Source organism: Grus americana, chromosome 8, assembly GCF_028858705.1.
Source record: "Grus americana isolate bGruAme1 chromosome 8, bGruAme1.mat, whole genome shotgun sequence".
In the NCBI taxonomy this organism is placed as follows: Eukaryota; Metazoa; Chordata; class Aves; order Gruiformes; family Gruidae; genus Grus; species Grus americana.
Genome location: NC_072859.1, coordinates 11,170,432 through 11,193,945, shown reverse-complemented (window position 1 = coordinate 11,193,945; position 23,514 = coordinate 11,170,432). Strand labels below are relative to the sequence as shown.

At 35.0% G+C, this 23,514-nt stretch overlaps 1 protein-coding gene across 3 annotated transcripts in view; it reads left to right on the top strand.

The window, feature by feature from the left end:
- DENND1B (DENN domain containing 1B) overlaps window positions 1–23,514 on the top strand; it is a 164,766-nt gene that overhangs the window by 99,052 nt on the left and 42,200 nt on the right. For all 3 annotated transcript variants that reach the window (XM_054833717.1, XM_054833718.1, XM_054833716.1), the window contains 4 exons: window positions 479–579; window positions 5,758–5,803; window positions 7,304–7,405; window positions 15,422–15,547. In XM_054833717.1, the coding sequence (XP_054689692.1) occupies window positions 479–579; window positions 5,758–5,803; window positions 7,304–7,405; window positions 15,422–15,547 (375 nt within the window). The remainder of the gene's footprint in view (window positions 1–478; window positions 580–5,757; window positions 5,804–7,303; window positions 7,406–15,421; window positions 15,548–23,514) is intronic.

The following is a 23,514-nucleotide window of genomic DNA, read 5'->3' as shown; positions in this document are numbered from 1 at the left end:
GACGCAAACAGAAATTTATCCTGCTTCTGGGTTTAATGCTCTTCTGTGGCTTCATGCAGGTTCAGATCAGTTCTAATTGTTCCAAATAGCAGAAATGTGGACCAAAAAACTCCTGAGTCTTTCCCGCTCAGCAGAGCTGAGTGCGGCAGGGGTGCACTCGAGTTCTGTGTCTTCATGGCAGTACCCGCATTTGATAAACGTCAAGTAGTGCATGTTTATTTTCTTTTTTTCAAAGAAATAACTCAGCAGGGCTTTTAATGGACTTGTTAGTCTGACTTCTTGCAAATGATGTACTTGTACATGTATATCAGAGTTCTTCGTGGATGTGTTAAGCAATTACAAGTAATTAAAAAAAACTCTAATAGGTGTTTTGTGGAGGTTAAGATTCTTGCATGTCTAAAAGTTAATTTAGGATTTTGTATTTTCTTTTTATTCATATTTTTTGTTGCCAATTCTGTGTGTGTATTTTTATTTTTAGTTAACTGCTTGTGTTCATGCGTCAGCTGCATTGTTATATCCAATGTATTGGCAACACATTTACATCCCAGTGCTTCCTCCACATCTTCTGGACTACTGCTGGTAAGACAGCTAACCTGTTATCCCCATTTCTGAGATTCTTACCTGTCTTGTAATTCTAAGTAACTGATGAAAACATTAATTACTTATGTGACTAAATACACAGGATCCGGTTTATGAAAGCACTTACGTCAATGCTTAAGTGATGACTGAATAGAGATATTTCAGCATGCCTTTCCGTCGTGTTTGAATTGGTACCTTGAATTGCAGTGCTGATTACTATCAATGCAGCATTTAGAATCATGTTTATAACTGTTCCTGTTTTATTGTTAGAGAATGCATTCAGTACTTAAATGTGGCTGTGTTACGTTTTTCTTTTATTTGGCATTTATTTTAACTTGAGATAAATGATACTGATAGAAGCATTCAGAAATAAAATGATCAGTTTTTCTGGAATCAAACAGTAGGCATCAATGTTTCCCTTAGGTCTATATAATGATTTAATATTTATATTTTAGTCAGACAGGTTCAGGATCCTATCCAACACAACACCTTCCCAAAAGTGCTTTTGGTACTGCCAAAATTTTCATTATAAGAATTCTTCTCCTCACCTGTTTCTGTTCACATGACAGACTTCATGGCTTTGGCAAATTTTTAAGTTGAACAAGAAAGAATCACTTTTTGAGTTACTTCTGATCCTTCAAGGGATGATGTTTCCACATGCCTGTGTTTTAAGATTTCAGGCTAAGAAGTGATCTGCTGTCTTTTATTTGTGGTAGTGCCAGAGATACCAGATGAGAGTTTCCCTTAAAGCACCTAAACCAGGAGTATCCATCCCTGGGGACTTTCACTTTAACTAGATCCTATGGATCTGTGATGGAAAAATGAACTGTTTAAAGCCATTTTAGAGATCAGGAATTGTTATTACATATAAAAACTGAGTCCAAGTCAGATGCCTACCAACATAATTCTATGTGTCTGTTACTAATGTTTTTCTTCACAGAAATAAATTATGCTTGTATGTTTGTTGGGCTTTGGTTTGGTTTTTTTTTTTTTCCTTTTTTTCCTCTGGAACCTATAAATATTGATATTCCATTGAACTCCATCCAGTCTATTGAACTTCTTGTTTTCAAAGAAATTCTCATTAAGTTTCCTCAAGTCTCTTTGACAGTGTTTCCTCAAGTTTACAATATTTGCCAATGGTATATCTTTTTCTGTGATAATTCCTATACTTCATATGTATATTATTTATCATTTTTAAAAAGAAATCAAATATTCTTCTCCCACTCCTCCCTTTACTTCCAACTATAGCTAAGGCTTTCATCTCTAATGATAGTTTTCTTTTGAAGAAACTCTGTCCTAATTGTTTTTCTTCCTAGCTTTGATAAAATGCACCAAGATGGAGGTAGAGCTTGGATGTATTTGTTTAGTTTTTGTATTACTTCAGCTTACCGCCAGAAGCTTTGTAATTTCTTCAGTATCCACAAATGCTGTTCTCAGGAGGTAGATCAACACCTTTATTCAAGCTGTACCCTGCAGAGTGCATCCTGAATACCAGAAGATTTTTTTATTTCCCCTCCTAAGCACAGATAATGTTTCCAGAAATAATAATGTTAGATGCTGTACACAGCTGCTTGTGATGATGATAATAGTGGAGATTCTAGGTCATTATGGCATGACCTGAGAATTTTTTTTTACTCATTAAAAAGAAGCATGGAGTTCCTTAAACTTGTAAAACTCATTTATATCCTTTTTTCTTTTTCACAGTAGTACAATAGAGTGGGGGGAGAAAAAAAGTTTCCCTCTTTTAGAGATGTTCAAATGGAAACACAAAGTTCATGAAAGGAAAAGCACGATTGATCAATTTACCACAGTAACTATGATTCAGACCTTTTAACTCAGATTTTTGTTCATTTACATTCTCTGCTCATGCCTGGCTTGAATGGTTCTTTTGTGAGACAGGTTGGAATAGTGTAATAAAAACACATAAAATACTTAGCTTTCTTCATGTTTTGGTGTATTAACAGTGAATAAATATTTTCCTCATAGGTATATAATATATCAAGTTAAAAAACCTTGATGAATTCATAAGGTCAAAGTTTGTGCTAGGCCAGACTGAGCAAATTATTAATAAAATAATTTTCTAATTCTTTTTTATATTTTCATGTTGTTAGAGCAAAATTCTTTTATTAAAACTGCCTGTTTTTCTTTTAGCTTCACATGCATTTTCATACCTAGAAACCACATTATTATTCCTTCACTTGGACTTTGTTGGGATGTCTCCCATGAACTCTCATTTTCTTACTGTTGTTCTGAAATGGTATTCAAATAAATGAAGTAGGACATGGTCAGTTTGATAACTTTGTTCGTTCCAAGGGAGTAAGACCATTTTTAAACAAAGATAAAATACCTTTAAATCTCCTAGTTTGAATATAGGCCGTGATCCTGCAACTTTTCTTTGCATGTTAATCATCCAACATACTTTGAGAGAAATGCACACTTCAAATCCACTAGCTTCAAAACTTCAGCTGTTTCTAAAAATTGAATTTTCTGAATATTTTTAAGATTCTACTTGTTTTCTACATTTAAGTAAGCAAAAAGATATCGTTGAGCTCAGCCCAGTAGGTGGTTGGCTTTCAAAAAAGCTTTTACAAAATTAGGTTTGAGCAATGATACAGTAATTATATTTGAACAAAATTATTTTTTGTAAAGGAGAAAGCTAATTTCATCAAATTTCTGTATAATTTCTTGGCAAACTAAGTCACTGAAAAAAGAATGTATGACAGTTTTGTCTGTGGATGATAAAGCATCTGTTCTACCGATGCTCTGCTAAGAATATAATGCAATTAGAAAAGTCAAGTTACAATTGCAACATGTCTTTTTATGAGATTTGGTCTCTTCTGAATTGGGACATACGCACGCCTGTTTTCGTGAGAATGGGACGATTATTTTCCAATTAACTTCCATGTTTTGCATAGCATAGTAATTATTTTAGGCAATGATGCTGTAGATTAATAACATTTTTGGTAATAACATGCATAAGCAAGAGAAAAACTATATAGCAGCTCCCAATAGTATCATAGTGAGCAATTTCATGTACATGTTACAAACCTCTGCTGTTAAAGCTTCAGAATCCAGCAGTAATAAAATTAATTCTTTGCTGAAAATGATCAAATTGACTTTCTATACCTGCAGTTCTTATTTCATGCATTTTCAAGATGTGTTTATCTAATTAGCTTTGTACCTTTATTCTGTTAACTTCTGAAAATTGAAATGATGTAGCTGTTGCTTTGTTCTATAGAAGAGAGCTACACACTACCCTTTTTAATGACAGATTTATTAATGGAGCAAATCATCAGCTATTTTAAGTCAGCTGCCAGAACAGTGTCGGTGTACAAGAAAACAAGTGTGCATAAATTGCATACATGATACAGCGCTTGTTTTCACCGTAGTTTCTCCAGTTCACATTATTTGTAACGCTAAGATAACTCTGATGCGATGAACCTGAGGATCTATTTTGCTGCATATTCAGGAGAAGAATCCTCAGTTAAATGTCAGTCATAGTCATCCTCATTGGCTTGGTTAAATATGTTTTGTAGTATAAAGCGTTCTTAAAATTATAGAGTATTTTAAAGCTCTCTGATTCCTCACTGAATAGAAATGCTTTTCTGCTCTGGAGGGACACCCATTTATGATTCCATGTAACTGGCGTTGAGTTCACAAAGGCATAAGGCCTTAGCCTGGAGGAAGTTGTCAGGAGGTACTAAAATTTTTCAATATTGGGATAAGAAAAAGATGTGTGGGGACATAAGGGTCTCTGTTTCCCCTTTCGGAAGACCCATTGCCTAGAAACCTTAAGCCCTGACAGTTTGCAGTCTCAGCAAACATTTATTTTGATAGTATAAGCATGATGAAAGCTTGTTTTGGCCTCAGTCTGGGTTTTGGGTGGGTTTTTGTTTGGTTGGGTGGGTTGGCTTTTTTTGTTTGGTTGGTTTTTTTTGCATCGATCCTCTCCTGTGGGACATTGTTAATGAGAGCAATTGGCTAATCCGTAGTGTGTGCAGGTTTTTCTAAAACTGGCTGCAGTCGCAGGCAGGTGAGAATTGCTACTTTTGCTCCCAGAGTTGGGACCAAATTGATGTGGCCACGTGAACTGATGCAGTGAAAGCTCTCCCGGGGCCTCACGAAGTCAGTCGCCAATCAGTCAGTGCCAGTGGCTCTGATCCGTAATTGAATTAATACAATGGGAGAAATTATTGTATGTCAGCTATCTGTGTAATTTTGTATAAGTCATCTTACCCTCCATTTATTGTTCAGAGATTATTTTTATTTTGTTTTTCTCTCTGCTACCTTAGTATTCTATTTTGCAGAGTTGCGTAAACCAGCCTATCGCTTGTTTCTCTGCAGTGAGTGTTTTTAGTAATCTTGCAGTACCCATAAGATGGGATGATGTTTCTTCCCTTCAGCGCTGGATACTGAGTATATTCTTTGTCAGATGTTGCCAGAACACATTCACCAGAGGAGGAAACAGAAGATAATAGGAAACCATGATAAATTAGCCTGACTAATTCAGTTTCTGGCATGTGTACTGCAGGTGGTCTTGCTCCAGAGGCTTTGTGTGGTTATTTTTTTATTTTAAGAATATAGTTCCTTATCTGATCCAAATTGGAAATGAGAAGTTTACTGTCTTGAGGTAAATAGAATATTATACAGCTTCCAAATACCCACCAAGGGAGGGTTTCAGAAGCATATTCAGAACCAAAACTGGCATTAACGATGTTTGCATTGCAGTGGAGTGATGCTAACTGGTACCATATTCTCCAGAATGGTGGTTAAAACCATTGTAGTTCTAAGGACAGACCACTTTTGGAAGATCCTCTAGGTTAATTCTGCCATACAGTATGGTTGGTTATTGAAACTAGGTACGACAAGCCAGTTAGGAAGCCTTACATGTCTTCTCGCTCATACTTCCATAGTTAGGAACAGCACCCTTTGTTTTGTGGTCATCTTTACTGCAGAGTAAAAAAAAAAAAAAAAAAGTTAAAAAAAAAGTAAAAAAAAAAAAAAATCCCTTGTCTAGTAAAAATTCCAGTAGCAACTGTGTACACTTAATACAGGTTTAAACAACGAATGTTAACTAGGGACTGTATGTGCCAAGATTTTAAATATTTTTCCTCCACAAATGTTGTGGTAGTTAGTACTTAAAAAATTAATTTGGTCTTTTCCATTTTTTTTCTTCAGTGCACCAATGCCTTATCTAATTGGCGTCCACTTAAGCTTAATAGAGGTAAGTTTATGCTTCTGCATACTGGTAAGCATGAGGGCTGTGTGCCATTAATGATAATTTTAGTGGCAATGCTTCAGAAAGAATCCCTGTTTGTTAACATACAGACTTAGAAAATTTAAGCTTCAGATGGTTTACAAAGTAAACAATGTCCCTCTGAAATCTTAGTTTTTGAAGTGTTTTATGGAGACATGTAAGAGCTACATCATAATTTGTTTCTGTGTCTGTTTAATAGTTCAATGATAGCTTTTTTTTCTGCCTTTTTTAGTGGCTCAGCAACAGATTTTCCCAATAATAAGAACAGTTAACATTTATTTTGGAGTCACCATCGATCAGAATTCAGCATCATTCTGATTACCAAAATAATTTACATTCCTGTCCCTCTGAAAGTCTAACATTCATCCCACAGCATTCATAACTATTAATTTAGAAATGAGTATTGCCAGAAAACAAGAGGTAGATTTAAATATAAAACAAAACAATAGAACTCAACTAAGTGGTAAGTAATGGCTGGGTCATAAATAGCTTTGCCTCTTTCCATAACCATTTGATGATACCATTAAGCCTACGTGTGTAGTCTGATTGTCATGCAGAGTAGATAATTGATTTGGGAACTTTATTTGATTTACACTTCTGCTAAAGCAGTTTCTAAGGATCAATTCACATTTGCAAAGCTGATGAGGTGAGTTCTCCCCCAGTCTGAGCCACTAGCACTTTTGTGTTTCCAAAAAAGAGCCTTCATCAAGTACACTTCTAAACTCTAGGCATGGCCTTCTGTTCTCTCAAATCAAGTTCTTACGATCTGCATGCACTGATCGTAGTATCTTGACTAGGATCTTTTTCCTTATTCCATCAGAAAATGATTAGAAAGGCTTGGTCTGAAAAAGTCGCTCAATTCCTTCTGGAATTATTTCCTGGACTGCACCATTATGTATTAGTGTAGGACCATATGGAAAAGAGTTCTATCCTTTTTTCCTGAAAGGAACAAATTGTTTAATACTTAACTGCTAGTCAAGTCCATTGATGAAAGATTGTTCATCCATTCTTCTACAATACCAGTAGATATCACATGCCTGGGACTTACATAAATCTGCAAATAATTACTTAGTTTACTCTGTTTTTCATCTGATTATATGATTGACATCCTATCTCTGACAAATATGGGAGAATGAAACGTTGCTATAAGGTATGTATAGTTCCAATATATTTACCTGTGCATTGTGTAAATTTTGCTTTTCAAGAAATGATTTCTTGAATATGCTTGTATTTCAGAGATTATTAATATAACCATACTGTTTGATGAAGAGGAAGTGTTTTTAAAAGCTGCTCTGAATCCTGTGTCTAATTCACAAATCCTAGATCTAAAGCTCAAAATTTTGTCTTTGCCATTATTGTCTGTTATAAAATCATCGTTTCTAATCTAGCATGTTATAATAAAAACATACTTCAGAAGGATGCCATAGTAAAATGCTTTGCCATTATTTTTTTTTTCCCTCTCAACAGAGAGTGAAGAATAGATCACTGGAGGATGTGGTTTTGCTAAATGTTGACACAAACACTCTAGAAACCCCTTTTAATGACCTGAACAACCTACCTGGTGAAGTGGTGAGTCTTACAGATATTTCATTATTTCTTTCTTTATATAGATGCTTGAATTACTAGTAGTTATTTTTGCCTGGTTTTGCTAACTGCTATAAAAAAGAAATAAGGGGGTGAAAAGCACCAAGTGCAGACCCCTATATTTGAGATTTTTACCTTTTTGACAGTTGAGGAGATGTTGAATGGAACATCATATTCCTTATTGTAAAAGTAGGATCATAATTATAAAGCTAGCTGCATTCATTAGGCATAGCTGCTTTAAACGCAAGAGTCTCTTCATCTCATCTTAATCATTATATTACAAAGTAGGCATTTCTGTCTGCCTAGTGGCATGTCTTGCAAAAGAACGAGAGAGTTTTTGAAGGCAAAAAGAAGAAGGGGGCCAATTATCGGCTTCAGCTTCCCTGCCACCTGCCAGCGCTTTCCTTTTAATTAATGATCTGATGGCACTGGTCAATATAATAAGAAATGCTTGTACAGTTGGGGTCAGAAAATTCAGGCTTTGATCTTCTTCAACTTTCTGAAACATTTATTTGTTTTCTCTAAATTATTTCAGTTTTATTTTTAATCTCTTCTATCCTGCTGAGGGCTGCGTGAATGAGAACCTATACTGTTTGTCATTTGTTTTGGCACAGCAAAGACTGCTTACTTAGAATTCTATTTGTAAATTAAACTGCAAACCCAGTTTGTCATGAAAGACATCTGATCCTTTTGAAATGACGAAAACTGTCTTTTGTCTGTAAAGGATGATAAATTAAGTGCCAGTTGTTTCTCGACTTTGATCTTGCAGAGGGGGTGTGTCGTCCCCCCCCTTTTTTTTTCCTTATTGCCTATAGGGGAACATATTCTGTATATCATTTTAAATAGTCACAAAATTCACTTACCTTGTTTTTCCCAATAGAGCTCTAAAAGGATATCATTGTGAAACCACTGTTTTGATTATTTAGTTATAGATACTCAAGCTATCACAAAAGGTTGTCAGCACAAAGAATTTTATATCAAAATCTGAAATCAAAGAGCTACATTTCCTGAAATTGTAAATCATAAAAACAAACTGTCTTAATCAAAGTAAGGTGTTGTAGTGACATACTACATCTTTTGGTTTTGTTGGTAATTCGTATATATTTTATACAATGGAAGTCAAACTCTTGATTATTATATTAATGTCAGTTCCTTTTGATTTTAATGATGTTAAAATCTAGACTTCTTATAGATCATCTGGTCAGTCTTTCTTTTGACTCAGTATCAACTATAGTTCAGAAATGTAAAAGACCATATAAAAATTATTCTGATGTTTTGTGATTTTACGTTGGTGTATGAAAAAGTATACACCCACAAACACATACATATATATATACAGTAATTTTGACTGTACTCTATAACTCAAGAGTATAACAAGTTAAGGAAAAAGAGTAATTTTCTGGTGCATCAGTAATTTTAACTGACCTTGCATACAGTGAGTAAGGTTGAGGTTATAATGTCATGGAAGTACATACCTCTTGTCACATAATAGCTAGATGTAGAATTGAGAATTAGGCATCTTCCATAAGATACGAGAGTTGTAGCTGGAGGTCCTTCGAACAGTAAAAATGGATATTTGTACAATGAGAGGGACTTCTCATGTGTTTTACAGATGCATATCAAAGTGATCTCTAAATGAGTAGGCTAGCATGAAGAAAATAGGGATACAGATCTTCATACTTTTAGAAGTATATTCTCCCCCAGGATATATGCATGTTACTATTACTAATGTTAATGAAGGTTATCCAAGTGTACAGACTACACAGTAGACTTAAAATATTTCATTCTGTAACTAATACAGAACAAAACAGAACAGCTATGTTTTATGAAAAATATACTTGCAGAATTTGAGGATTTTATAATGAAGCTTTTAATTTGAATATTCCCATCTCTTCCTCTACTTTAATCTGCAAAGCACTTTAATTCAAAGAATTTAATGGAAAACATATACGTTTATAGTTGGAAAACCTGGAAACAAAAGGCACAGACAATGTCCATGTTTGACTCATAAAATGACAAAATGCTTGTCCTTCTTTTGTATTCATGAGAGGCAGTGCAACTGCTAATGTCTCAGTTAAAAAGTATAAAACATAGGAGTGTAGAGTTAAAATGGTAAGTTAGACTTAAAACATTAAAGCAAATGTCAAAGATACATATGTGAAGCATTTTAACCTGTATAAATAAACCTCATAAACATACGTACAAAGGTAGTAAAACTTCCGATGAAAAATATAATGAGTACCTCTGAAGAGTGTTAAAATAGAATGAAGAAATGAAAATATAAAAGAAGCTCTAGTCTTACTATCCCTTTTAAAAATGGATTCCAGGTTGATTAACAGCCTAACAAAAAAAATGCAATATTTTGAAAGAGTTTTCTAAAACTGTTTCTTTGTCCGAAGGAAATTGAGTAATTATTTTCATGATCAATAAGCCTGATGATGTTCTGTAGATATTTAATCTGTATATATTAATCTGTATGTTAAATATGTGTAGATATTTAATAGTTCACCCATGTATAAGTAATATGTCTATTAAAATGCCCTGATGGTGCATTTTTCCTGATAAATTTAAGATTGAAAAACATTATTATATGGCATTGTCTAATAAACTGTATAATAAATTAACTGAGATTTAAAGGCATTTTTAAATCATTCACTTAAGCATTTAAATTATAGTTACAGGCTAGATGACTTTCTATGCATGTGAACTCTATTATTCTGTCAGACTGACCAGTGGTCTTGACTGTGCAAAGGTCAGTGGTCACAGTTGTCCTGAATTACCAGTCCTTTTTTCATGTGGACCCTCTGCTGCGTTGCGTGCTGTAATCTTCTTAATGGCTTCATTCCAATATTCACACATAATATTTTAGATTTATTGACTGTTAGAAATACTACCATGCCAGTAGCAGTTCCGCTACTCCTAAGGTATTTAAAATTGGAAAAATAAATCAGTGCAAGACTTTCAGGAATCCTTTGTTTTCTTAGAGGGGGAAAACCCCCTCTTTTTCCTCTCTTCTGACGAGAACACTTGTTTTTAAATTTCATCATTTCACTGTGAATTTGTCTATTATTTTTTAATTAAAAAAAAAAAAGAAAATAAGTAGCTACTCCTGTGGGAGTAAATTTCCTAATACAATAATACTTAGATCACCACTTTAATAATGTAAGACAGTAGACAAAGAACATTTGTGATGTATATAAATTAGTGGAGACTGTAGACATAAATTTATGAACGTTGGGCCTGATCCTGCAATACGTGCTTGCAGTTAACTCTGACAAAAAGACTAGTCCTTTGCTCAAATTTGAAGACTTTCAAAAACAACTTGGAGAATTGAGGGTGTTGTGTTTAGCAACCAAGTCTTACTGACTTCTTCATAAATTAAGCAGAACTTTTTAAAATATGATCTTCAGAAAGCAATAGGCTTCATAGCTTTTTAGCATCTTCTGTGGTTGTTAAATATTGTTAACTGTAAAATCTACAGAGCTGTTGAAAGATGTGTAGCCTTCGCAGCGTGTGCTGCCTACACACTATGGTGCAGTACAGAATCTAAACGGATATTTAGAGTTTTAGTTTTGGGATTCCTAAAGTCACAGGATTTTAACACCGTAAATTGAGCGTATGAACATTACTGTTCTAAAAGTAGGATTTGAGAAGTAGGCTGTAAGTCACGTAGAAAATTAAACAGTTACTTTATAAAACCATTACTGGGAGTGCAAATTATTTTTGAAAATATGATTAATGGCATTGTATAGAAGTAACGGTCAACATGTAACAGCGCAACTAAAAAGTTTTTTTAGAAAATTTAAATATCATAATTGATTATGTTTTCCCATCAGAAAATAGCCAAAAATATTACTAATATATTTAGAAACTTAGAGCAGTCAGCAGCATTTGCAGTGTTATGAGGCAACTATTTATTTTGACTAAATTCCTAGAGTTAAGATTCTGTTGAACCTCGACATAGTTTTAGAAGCTACAACATGAGATTGAGAAGTACAACTAGTTTTGAAAAAATTTGCATTTAAGTAGTTGTTTTCATCTAAACTGGTATTTGTGATGAAATGCTGGAGTGCTATCTGAGGTGCCTAAATCCTATGTGTGTAGATAATATCAAATATGTAGGAGCCCTTTCATTAACAGTACTGAAAATCCTATCAGATTCCATTTCATTGTAAGGTTTTTGTTTTGTCTTTTCTTCTCTGCCATCTTCTTTCACTTTCTCACTGCTGAGAGTGGGCTTAGTTTTATAGCGACATGATCTGATGGGGAACACCAAAAAACAGTTTAAAGCGTAACAACTGTCACTGATACCAGAGAAATACCTGGCTATCTTTTTTTTTCAGAGATCTAGTAGTCACTGGGAACCCCAGTGCATGGTTCTGCATTTCTCAGGAGACAAATGTTTTGAATACTTCTATATGTGCTTAAATTTATATGCCTGCTTAAGTTTTTGCAGGAGCAAAGGCTTTGATTAATAGTTACATGATTTTATTACCTTATTTTTTAACTCTATGTGCAGTTCTATTCTTCTGTTCGCATGGATATTGAAAAGATATTAGTCATGCTTTGGTTTTGATCAGATAGTTATATTTTAGGAATCTTAGAAAGGACAGAGTGACTATTTTAAAAAATAAGGCTTTTTTTAATGACCAACACAATATGTTTCTACATTTTAGATATTCTTACAAATGAAAGAAAAATCACATATCAATCTTGTGACTTTCTAAATCTCTGAAAAACTATTTTATTGATTTAAACCTTCCTGAAGCTGTGATTGCTCTTCATTGGTAGTGTTTAGCAGTTCAGTGAAGTCACCTTCCTATGAGAAGCCGTTGCTAGGGGAAGATAAAACCAGTTTGCTTCTAGTGTGAGTTAGTAATACTGTTTCTGAAAAGAATCACTGGTGTCTTCCAGAAATAAATTTTAACAGTGTTCTAACCCCTGTGGTTTGTTTGTTTGCAGTTCTTTATTTTTAAACTTTGTAAAAGGCTATTTCTGCTTAAGACATGCAAAGAAGGGGAAAAAAAGTTTGGCAATCTTAACTGTAGATGGATTAAAGCATGTCTGAGTAAAAGATTTTGATAAAGATGTTGCTTGGTATTTTTTTTTCTTGCTCCCAGAACTGTGTATTTTGTTTGAAATTTTAAAAGCTATTAATGTTGTCACCCAAAGGGGTCTCACACTTCCTTGGTTATAGGTTCATGGGTTTAAGCAATCCCACTCCTGCTGTGCATCAAGTCCTTCTAAGTAGTTCAAAGCACCCAGGCTCTTATCTGTACCTACTGTATTGACTGTAGTAACTACTTTATCGCTCTATCTTTGATTAAACTGTGGAACTGGGAGAACTTGCTGGCAGCATACCCAAATGCACAGCTTGGGTTTGCTGTCACTTGGTGGTGGGATGAGCCCTGAGAAAGCACTGTCCTTCTGCATGCATGTTTGCTGACCTCAGCTTGAAGGAAACCTAGGCAGGTCTCAAGGGTGCTTCAGGAGTGCTTCAGCCAGGACTCCAGTTGTGATGATTGGGAAATCAGGTTTGTGGCCCACACTATCTCTGCAGGCTTTTTCTTAGGAGCACTGTGCTACTAGTACTTCTGCAGAAAAATCTAATAGAGCTCTTCCTGCCTTTTGGCATTGCCTCCTGAGAGAAGCAGAAGCTGGAGGAACTTTCTTTGAACTCCAGCATAGCCTTTTTGAGGCTAGAACTCCCTCCAGGATGGCAACATAAAATGTGTATCTGACATACTTTTGTGCTGGAGAACCCACTTTCCAACTGCCAGCCCATTGGGATGTTCTTAATATTGTTGCACTAATAACATATCAATACTACAATGAAGCGGGAGATTCGTTGCTTTGTATTGTTCTTTTTAACATGTTTTTGCCTAAAGTATCCTTTTTATCAATGTATGTTAAGGTACATAGGGCCTGCCAGAACTGAGAAAATCAGAAAATGCCATTTTCTTTCACATCCCCCACTTTGTCCTATAGTTCCTCTGCTCTACATCATTTCTACCCCCTTTCTTCTCTTAACCTGTCTCACCATCTGCCATAATTTCCCCAAACACACAAGGTATAATTTAGAAAAATGTAGATTTAAAACCATGTAGAGAGTTTTCTACCTTTTCCCTCCTTTATATTTAGAAGATGCTTTGACCGTCATGACAGAGACAATATTTTAAGGTTGACTATTCTTTTATTTAACCTCATGTTACTGCTTTTGTTTTAGTGAAACTGAGCTAACGTTGATAGGCAGATTTCCCTTATACAAAGGATATACACATTTATTTCCCCCGGAATTAAATAAACCTTATGTTTAATGACTTTAAAATCATCATAGAGTACAGAACAAAAAAAAAAAATCCAAAACAAAAAACCCAAACCAAAACCAAGACATGCATTTATTTTTTTCAACCTTGAACTGCTTAACTGGTTTTTGTACTCAGACTTGTACTTTCTTTTTTTTTTTCCTTTTAAGGTATAAGGAAAAATGTAAATGAGCCTTGGTGTATGCTTTCCATGGGCTAAATGAATCAGGCTCTAAACTTTTATCTAGATCTATGGAGCCTGGATATAAATTGAAAAGATCACAGCTATGGGGAAAAGACCTATACTGTAAAGGCCTTTCTGCATAGATTATGAACATCATAACTCAATAATTTTTTTTTTCAAAACTATAGTTATAATTGGACCCAATGGGGGTCTCTCTCTTTGATCAGATCACAGTAACTGTGACTTTACACTGGAAAATGTCACTACTGTGAAGGTTTATCACCTGTAGAGCTGGTCTTTTCTCTGATGCCATGTTCAGTTCTCATTAGCATTATTCAAAGTTTAGTTGTTAATTAGGTTGACACTTCAATTACAATCATCATCTACAAGAGTAGTCAGGACTGGTTGCATAAAGAAACAAAAAGATACTCATTCTTGCATATATTTCTAAAAGAATGAAAGCTCTTTTGGTGATAGTTTGTGTTTATAGTGTTCTGTTTAAAGAGTTACTCTGAATGTTACTTTGTATAGCGACTTAAATATTGCTTTATTTGGTATATTGCAATACAAAGGGATGTCGAAACGTGTTCAACATAACTGGAGTTGACTTACTTTTCCAGATATCCCTCATGTTGAAAATTAGACTATAGACTATAACAGGGTGTAATTCTACGTATCTTTAAAGAATACTGTAATAATTCCATAATTATATGATTTTTCTCCAAAATATTTCCAAGTAAGGGTCATCTAAGTGAATATTTCTCATTTTTTTCCAATTCTATGTAATCAGTGATTGCTGTTTGCCAAGTAAAATAAGACAGACCTCCTTAAAACAAACAAACAAACAAGTCAAGCACTTAAATAAGATTTATTTTTTTTAAACTACAAGTGTCTTGTAAGTGGTGGGTTTTTGTTTTTTTTTTTTTCCTTTCACATGTTTTATCTTCTACGACAATTCTAAAGACAATGTATCACTGAATTTACACAAACCTTCCACAACTGTTTGACAGTAGTAGCAGCTACTCCCATGGTGCATGAGAAATGACATAAGAGACTAATTTGACTTAAAAAAAAAAAAAAAAAAATCCCTAAAACTGAATAGTAAGTGACCACTAAGAGTCCTTAAAAATAAGCCTTCATAACATAAACAAAAAATGTCCAACTGTCTTCATTCAAAACTAGTAGGTGCATGTTATGATTGGAAAAAAAAATCTGCAGAAAAGTGGCTCGCATGCAGTTTACTGTAAAATAATTAAGCTTATTTATGTCAAGAGGCCTTGGGAAAAAAAGAGAGCATAAACCAATTTGCATTAGCACTCTACCATCATCCCCTGCTTTCATTTCAATTAACAGACCAGCAGGTGCTCTTTGCAGTTAAAAAGATAAGCTATCAAGGAGGAGGATGAATTTTTGGCTGACCTGTAGACACCATGGTTTGCCTGCTGATTGGGTTCATACCTCGCTGTACCAATTTCTGAGGTGTTAATTTAACTGTTCCACTCTGTCGTGCAGGTCTCGGCCTTGAAAAATAAACTGAAAAAGCAGTCTACAGCTACGGGTGACGGAGTAGCCAAGGCCTTTCTTCGAGCACAGGCAGCACTGTTTGGATCCTACAGAGATGCACTAAGATATAAACCAGTAAGGCTGCTTCTTTTTTTCCTTAATTTATAAGAGCACAGTCTCATTCTTTGCAAGGGAAATATAGAATGTTTTATCCCAGTCTGAAACATTTCAAAGAAAATGTTTTAAATCTTACTCTACACTAAGGATACACTGGCAATTTAGAAGACACTACCACCTCCTGACGGTGAGTTGTACTGAAAAATAAATACCTACCCAAAGTCGGCTATTTTCTTATTTGTATCACTTTTATAATTTATTTAGTATAAAATCAGATTGTATTAATGAAACTACTTACATACAGTTCACCTGGTTTAATGTGGTGAAGAACTGAAGAGACTGTGCCTTTCAAACTCCATCATTTTTCACTGGACCGACCTAGAGAATTTGCTGTGCTTGAGGCCAGAAGCTTTTTATTTCCTCACAGAAGCCAGATATGAGTCAAACATGCATCTCTTCTATTACACGCTTATCTTAATTCCACTGAGAAGTTAGGAGAAATGAAAACCCATTTCATCCCATCAGAACTTCAGAATTTGTATTTCTGGTGTTTTGCTGGTACTCAGTAGATTAATGTGTTATTGGCTTTCATCCTTTCTGGTTTATGAGGATGGCAGATAAAATCATTTATCAGAAACAACTTAGAGATTCATTTAATCCGTCAGTCCAGATTCTTTTTGTATGATACTTGCAAACTACTGATAGTAGTTCCATTTGATAAAATGCATTGAGATGACAATGGCTAAATCAGATCTTGAGGATATGATGTTTGGTGGTCTGGTGGATTCAGATAAATATTGAGATTTGACAGGAGAAACTCATCCTTGCTTGAGGCATCAAGTTTGTAAAACTAGTGGGTGTGTGGGTGCCTGGATGGATGTTTGGTGGCGAGGAGGGCGGTGCATTCTGTTGTTGGGTAAGGAACTATGTGGTATTCCTTGGTGGAAATGGATAGGATAGTTATTAATTCCAGATGAGGCCTTTTCCTGGAGGAAACATTAAAATACAGTATGGCACAGTCTTCCTTCTACTCAAGTGGTTCTCTTACAGGTAGTCTTTTTTGCCGTGAGCGTTATACACACTAGCTGTCTGTGTTACTGACGTCCATTGTTACTGAGATGAAAAGTAACCCATGCAGAAATGAAGTAATGTTTAGCTCAAGTATTTGTGTTTAGCAGTCATTATAGTTTTCATATGATATGGAAAGTCAGTTTGCATACTATATTGAAATGACTATACCTGTTTTCAAAATTGCTAGAGTTCCACACAGCACTAGTTTTGTTAAAATAGATAATTTCAACAAAACAGATAGTTGCATTTATTCCATAGTGGCATTACCTGACATTGCTTCAGGAGGGGTTATCTAATTTGTCCCTTAGTCTAAAGGTGAGGACACTGGTCCGTGTCGACTCATAGCAGCTTGCAGTACGAGCTGTTATGTCAATAAGTGTCTTCATGTACATTCGATATATGCAAACAGACTGATGTCAGTCTGGTTGATGTTCTTCTGTTCTGATCAGAAACAGGCTCCATTCAGTCCCTTGTTTTGGTAAGTTTGTTGAACTGAATGTACAAGTTCTTTAACGTTCTGGTTAGCATCTCCGTTGAAATGAGCTCTCCAGGTACCTGATTTTTATTTTATTTCAGTTTATCTTTTGGCATATCTGAGATATTTACATTTGCGCTGTATTGGAAGTAGTGCACTACGCATCATTTCAACTGGCAAACATTTGTCAAAGTGACCTTTGCAGTCTGTCTTTCTGCGTTATTTTCTTTTGCTTTTTTTTTTCTTTTTGACTCCACTGATTGCCTATAAGAGAAGATATTTATGAAACCATTGTAGCCTCATGGTTTATGGGGTTTTTTTTAAGATACGTTATTTCAGAATATCTTAACAGGCAGAAGTCTGCTGGCAAATAGCAGCCTATCTTGGATTGGCATCAACTTGTCCAAAGACAAAGCATATATATTTTTTTTTAAAGTGTACAAGTTATTTTGAGCTGTGTTCACATAGTTTTAACTAATTTAGCATTTTACAGACTTTTTGTTGTGATAGAAAAAAAATTATTAGAAGCTGAATGTGCTCTGGATAAGTAGAAACTAAGAGGAGATGTCCCCTGATTGTTTAGCTCATTTTACATGTGCCTTTTGAACTCAGTTTAATGCGTTGTGAATTGGGAAGTTCAAAAAAATCAAATCAAATTTTACTGTATTAGGACCATTTGTCAGGATTCTCAAAATTTGTGAGTTGTTATTGCAAAGAAAATACTACCCTTTGTTTTGGTGTCTGTGGTGCTAGATCTAATAAGGAAATCCAAACCACAGCTATGAACTTTATTTACATTCTTTCAGGAGCACAAGTAGTATTTATGTGGAAAATTTGTAGGGGATATACATAAATGAGAATATTTTCTATATAGATTTCAAATACTTTTGCTATAACTAAGCTTGTCATATTTTCAGAATCAAGAACTGAGAGGTTTTGGGGTACAATTTTTAGGATCACAGATATCCTGATGAAAAATAAAATAATGTATTTGGATAGTTATTGATTGCTTGTAAGTTGAAAAATATGTTTGAGAACTGTTTTCCTTGCAACAGTGTGTTCTGTATGATTTTAACTTGAAACATGAAACAACTGTCATTAATATTCACTTTGAGTAAAGAACAGCTTTGATAGTGTCTGTACTCATCCAACACTTCACTCCAAACGCTGTTCATCACACTGAACACTCGTTCTGTGCAACTGTTTGTTTTCAGCATAGGACAGATTCTCCTTGGTATAGCAATATGTCTTGAACAAACGTCTAGCAATTATTGAAAAAAAAAAATGATTGGTGAAAGTGAAAATGGGAAGCTTCAGGGGTCTTGAAAGGAGTTCATGGGACTCCAAAAGACCATATGGAAAATTTGACTACTCTAATATAGACAGGAAATATGACAAGTAATAGAAAAAGGTGATCATATTTTTTTGTGCAATAAATGATAATAAACCCCTAGATCTGGTAAAAGTTTACAAGAGAAGTAGAAATAGTTGGTATTTTCTGATTTAATCACAATATGGAATTAAAGAAATTGGTCAAATTGATATAACTGCCAAAAGTGTTTTTGTAACATGCTACACTTTACATTAGCAGATATTGCAAAATAGGAGTGGATCTGTAAAGCAAAAGAGTACAGTTGGTACTAAGGACCTGACATCCACACAATGTGCATTTATAGCTTTATTGTAATTCTTATTTTAGTCTGGTGTTGAATACTGAATACCCATGACTAGTTGGAGCTCTTTTTCTGCTTTAGTTTAATCCAGTTCATGCCTGGTAGGCGGGGATGTTTGAAAAAATTGCTTCACTGTCATTTGATAAATGACTGAAAAATAATCCAGAACAAAATTTCATCAGCGGAATGGTGAATTATAATGTTTGTGTATATGGTCTCATTTACCTAGAGGACTGCAGTCCATTTTGATACATTTGAGTAAGATGCTCTACGACAGGGGAATGCGCATGGACTCTTGGGGGGGTCTCCAGCAGTGGCAATGAGGTCATTCAAACTGTTTTGCCATAAGGAGCCTTGGAATATAGAAAGGCAAGTGGTTGGTGCATTGTTGTGCTCACCCGGCTAGCAGCTGCAGTGTGAGCCATCGCGCGATCTGCAACATCACTGATCAAAACCAGTTTTGATCACAAGAATCAAACCCTGCTGAGGCATTGCAATGATCAGAGTGAGGTAAGTGCTTCTTACGTCATGTAAATACATATACAAATCCAAATTATGTTTACTTTGGGTGGTCACAGCTTAGCCTTGGAGCTTTTGTTGCCTCTCTCTTCTTTTGGTAGTCCAGCATGTGGGAATTCATGGAATAATATTGCATGTTCCATATTTCAGAATTGCATGCATAAGTGGGAGTTAGATAAAAAGATTACAGTTTGTGTCATTTGGTCAATCAATGTACGTGCAATGTTGCTTTTTCCTAGCTATACTTTACACATTCTTCATGGGTAATTTTTAGGCATCCTTCCTTATACCAGACAAGAGCAAAGCAGTCAAACCTTTTAACAAATCTGTGATGGCTAGAGGGAATGGGTCTTACACATGTACTTGTGCAAACCTTGCAGATGAAAGCAAAGACTAGTACATTTTTTTTCCATTAATCATAGACTGTATGGTCAGTTAATAAAACACTGTATGATGCAAAGAATTCTTAAACAGGCAATATTCCCAATCTATGTCTAGAGAGGGAGAAGTAGATAAGAGAATGAGGTAGGAGTGGAAAAATAACGAGTATAAAGTATTCACCATGATAAAGATTAATTTTAACATCCTCAGGAAAATAAGCAAAGCAGAAAAGTTGTTTGCTCCTAAGCAGCAAACATCAGGAGGAAATACAGGAAAAATGAAACACAGGAAGAAAAATGATATTTTTATTTTTTAAAAAAGGTAATTCATCATGGTTAGACAAATACATTTCAAATGTATTGCAAGTAAACAAATACTCTTATGACACATCTGTTAAAAGATTATGGAATATAAGCAACAGTAACTTATTTCTACCTTTGAAAAACAAACTTTTCTTCAAGAATTAGCTAACAAAAGATGAAGTTGTTGAAAGAAAAAAAATCACCTCTTTTGGGAGAAAAGTCCTTAAAGCTCTTGATGTTAAAACAAAAGAAATAAACCCAGGATAGCTTTGTTTTAAATTATGATGATTTTAACATCACTCATCAGAAATTAAGAGATGAAGAGCAAAGGCTAATGGCTTGCTCTGGAATGCTCAGCAGTAGGAGTTCATGGTCTCATCAGCACACCAGGGGTGCCGAGATAAGTTCCGGCTTGAAGATAGCACAACCTGTCAGACCTCACTTTAATTGAATGCTAACTGGAGTGCTTTGGGCCAATATTGACACTATTTTAAGTAGTGACACTGGCTCTCCAACAGATGCAGGTATTGTATTCAATATACAATAAATCAGAATAATACAATTAAATGTTATGTTAGGAAAGAAAGATATTTTAATATTCAGAATGCACCTGAATTACTTGAGAATGTGTAAGTAATGAGTGCTTATAATTGAGTTTCAAACTGAAACCTTTTGAGGACAGGTATCTCTTGAAATGAGCATTGACTTGTTCAGCTTTCCCCAAAGAGTTTGGCATAAAAAGTACAGCAGAGTACAGAAACAGAGAGTAATGAAATGCTAGAACATAGTTTGTGTTTAAATCCAGAACCCTCCCTGTGAAATATCTGTTATGACTATGTACTGTGATTTCCATAAGAATTTTATTTTACATGTTGAAAACCATATTGGTTAATTTGTCTTAAGGACTGTAGTAGTCCTTTATTGAATATAGATATTGCATTAATAGGAGTTGTTGTAGGGTTTAATTGTGACTATAAGAAATATCAGCACATCTGAACCCTTTTTTTGGGTGGATTGCAAGAAATGTGCAAATTTTGCAAGAATTTGTAATTTTAAATGATGCCTTCCTGAGTAGAATCATAGGTCATACTCACTTATCCCCTGGCCTTTATCTCTGAATGTCACGACAGCAGACGAAATTCCAGCTTCGTACTTCCTTGATTTTAAAAAGAGGAATTTTAATATCAAAACCAAAATGGGCTTTAATTTTTTTAATGAATTATACAAAGCTGAAGAAGCTGTGCCCATGCCTATCTACCCTATAGTCTTTGTGTAAGAAGCGAGAGCTACCATATGAAACATTATTAATTATAGCAATAGTACAAATAGTTGATATGAGTCATCTCATGGTAGAGAGATAGGAATGTTTTCTGAAATAAAGAATTAAAATGTTTGTAATTCTTGTTGAAGTTAAATAGAACTAGTTTTAGAAAGCACAAGCATACCTCCTAATCTAGATTATTTTTTGTTTTAAAATGATCACGCTGTTTTAGCTCACTGTTTTCACATTCCATTGAGGTCTGCATAAATAGCTTACTTAAAATGTGAATGTAGCTTAGAGTAAGAAATTCCTGCTGTGTGTGGCAAGCTATGAAAGGGGAAGAAAATTCTATAGCAACTGTTGTTAAAAGGACAGAGATCTTGTTTGGGCATAGATTGTTTGGTCTGAGTATTAGCTGTCTACTTTTCAGTATAGAGTCCCCACTGGGTTTTGATCGAACTTGTTTTGAAACTACGTTGTAGATCAATACGACAGGGGCCATTTGATGGTCTAGTAGTTAAATATCAGTGAAGCATTCCTCCAAAACTCAGTTTCTAAAGGTACCTGATTGTATTTGCAGAAATGAGAATGTTATAAGCTTTATGTATGAAAACTTCTACTGCTATTTTTCTTTATATTGATTCAGTTATTTATTTTTTAAATAGCACTTCAAAAGGCTTTGTGTTTACAGTAATAATCTTGAAAATTTGTAAAAGGTTTTTTTTTTTTGGAAAACAGTTTTGTTGTTCAGAGCCTTGAACAAATAAAAGAGCTAGGAGTTAATTGTTCTATTTAATGCAATTTCAGTAAAGTTACAGCAGATACCCTGAGAAAACTTCCGTGTGGAATTTCTACAGGTTTCAACGGATTTTCTCATTTTCATGTACTGAACAGGTAGGAGCTTTAAATCTACTCAGATGTTTAAAGCAACCTTGCTATCAGTAGGTTCAAATAACATAGATAGCTTTTGGATGTGAACTCTTTATAGATCTAAATAAATTTTCAGCTAAGGAATAGCTCTGGTTATTCTGTCTCTGAACTGTACTGATAAGGGAACAGATGCACCAATGCATGAGTGCTTACTAAGTATCCAAAGCATCCAGCGATTAAAGGAAAGTGTTTGGGAAAATATTACAGCCATGCACTAAAAATGTGCGTCGAACTACCATTTCCTGGTGTTCTGTTACATGGCTCGGGCGGGAGAAGTGCCATCAGGTAAAACTATCTGACTGCTCTCACTTCCCAGGCTGATGTGAAAGGGAGAGCGAGCAGGCCTGTTTCATCTTCTGCTGGGAGATAACCTCCCCTTTTTCTCTTTCATCTTTCCCAAGAGAATTGGGAAAGTGGCAGTGGAGGCATAGCTTAGTTTTTATTTTTCTAAATAGTATATTTTGAAAATACTACTTTCTCTCTTTGGTCCTAAATGTAATGTTTCATAGTATGTCATGAGCTATCATCTAGTCAGTTCCACGCTCCCACAAAGCCTCTGTATTTCCAGAAATCATTTCTTTGTGTAACAGCAGCAACAACAAAATATATCTATAAATAAGGAGTTCTTATAATTTGCTGCCTTGAATTTTTTTGGGGATAACGATAGAGCTGAGAAGAGAGTCTGCCCTCAGGAACACTGTGTCTTGTACCACCATGTCTCACTGGAGACTATTCCATTTGTTTTGATGCACTTTGAATTTGCTAAGTAGCTTGGGGTCATCTTCTTAAGACAAGAGTCTTTAGGACCTCAAGAATAGCTAATGCAAAGTGGGTCAGGAAGGCAGTGCTATTTAAAGTACCACAAGCATTTCAAGCTATTTGGCATATCCAGCCATGTCCTGCTTGTGTACAGTGTTTGCCAGTTATCTCCCAGGATAAGTAGTAGGTGGAGTAACTTGGGTGCTTCTCCTGATCAACACAGTGCTACATATTGTACTGAGATGGGTTTGCGTATCACAGCATTCCAGCTGCCCTGTGAAAGGGGAAGGGTTACGGTAGGTAAATGTATAGGCTGCAGCTCTTCTGGTGAGACTTCTTTTCTAAAATCAGAGGTTCCATAAAGAGGTAAGGAAGTAAAAGGTAAAAACAAGTTAAACATGAACATAAGTACTTTGCTGAGTAGGATTAGACCTCTTAAAAGAGAGACTTAAAAAGAGGGAAGCTTTTGATAGAATAAGAATATGATTTTAAAATGGTATCACAGCATTTTTACTGCAACGTTTCCTTGGATCGTACTTGAACCATTTCAAAACAAAGTGCAAGGAGCAGTTGAAAATGGTTTAGAGCTGCTCCACCAAACTCAGAAAAATGCT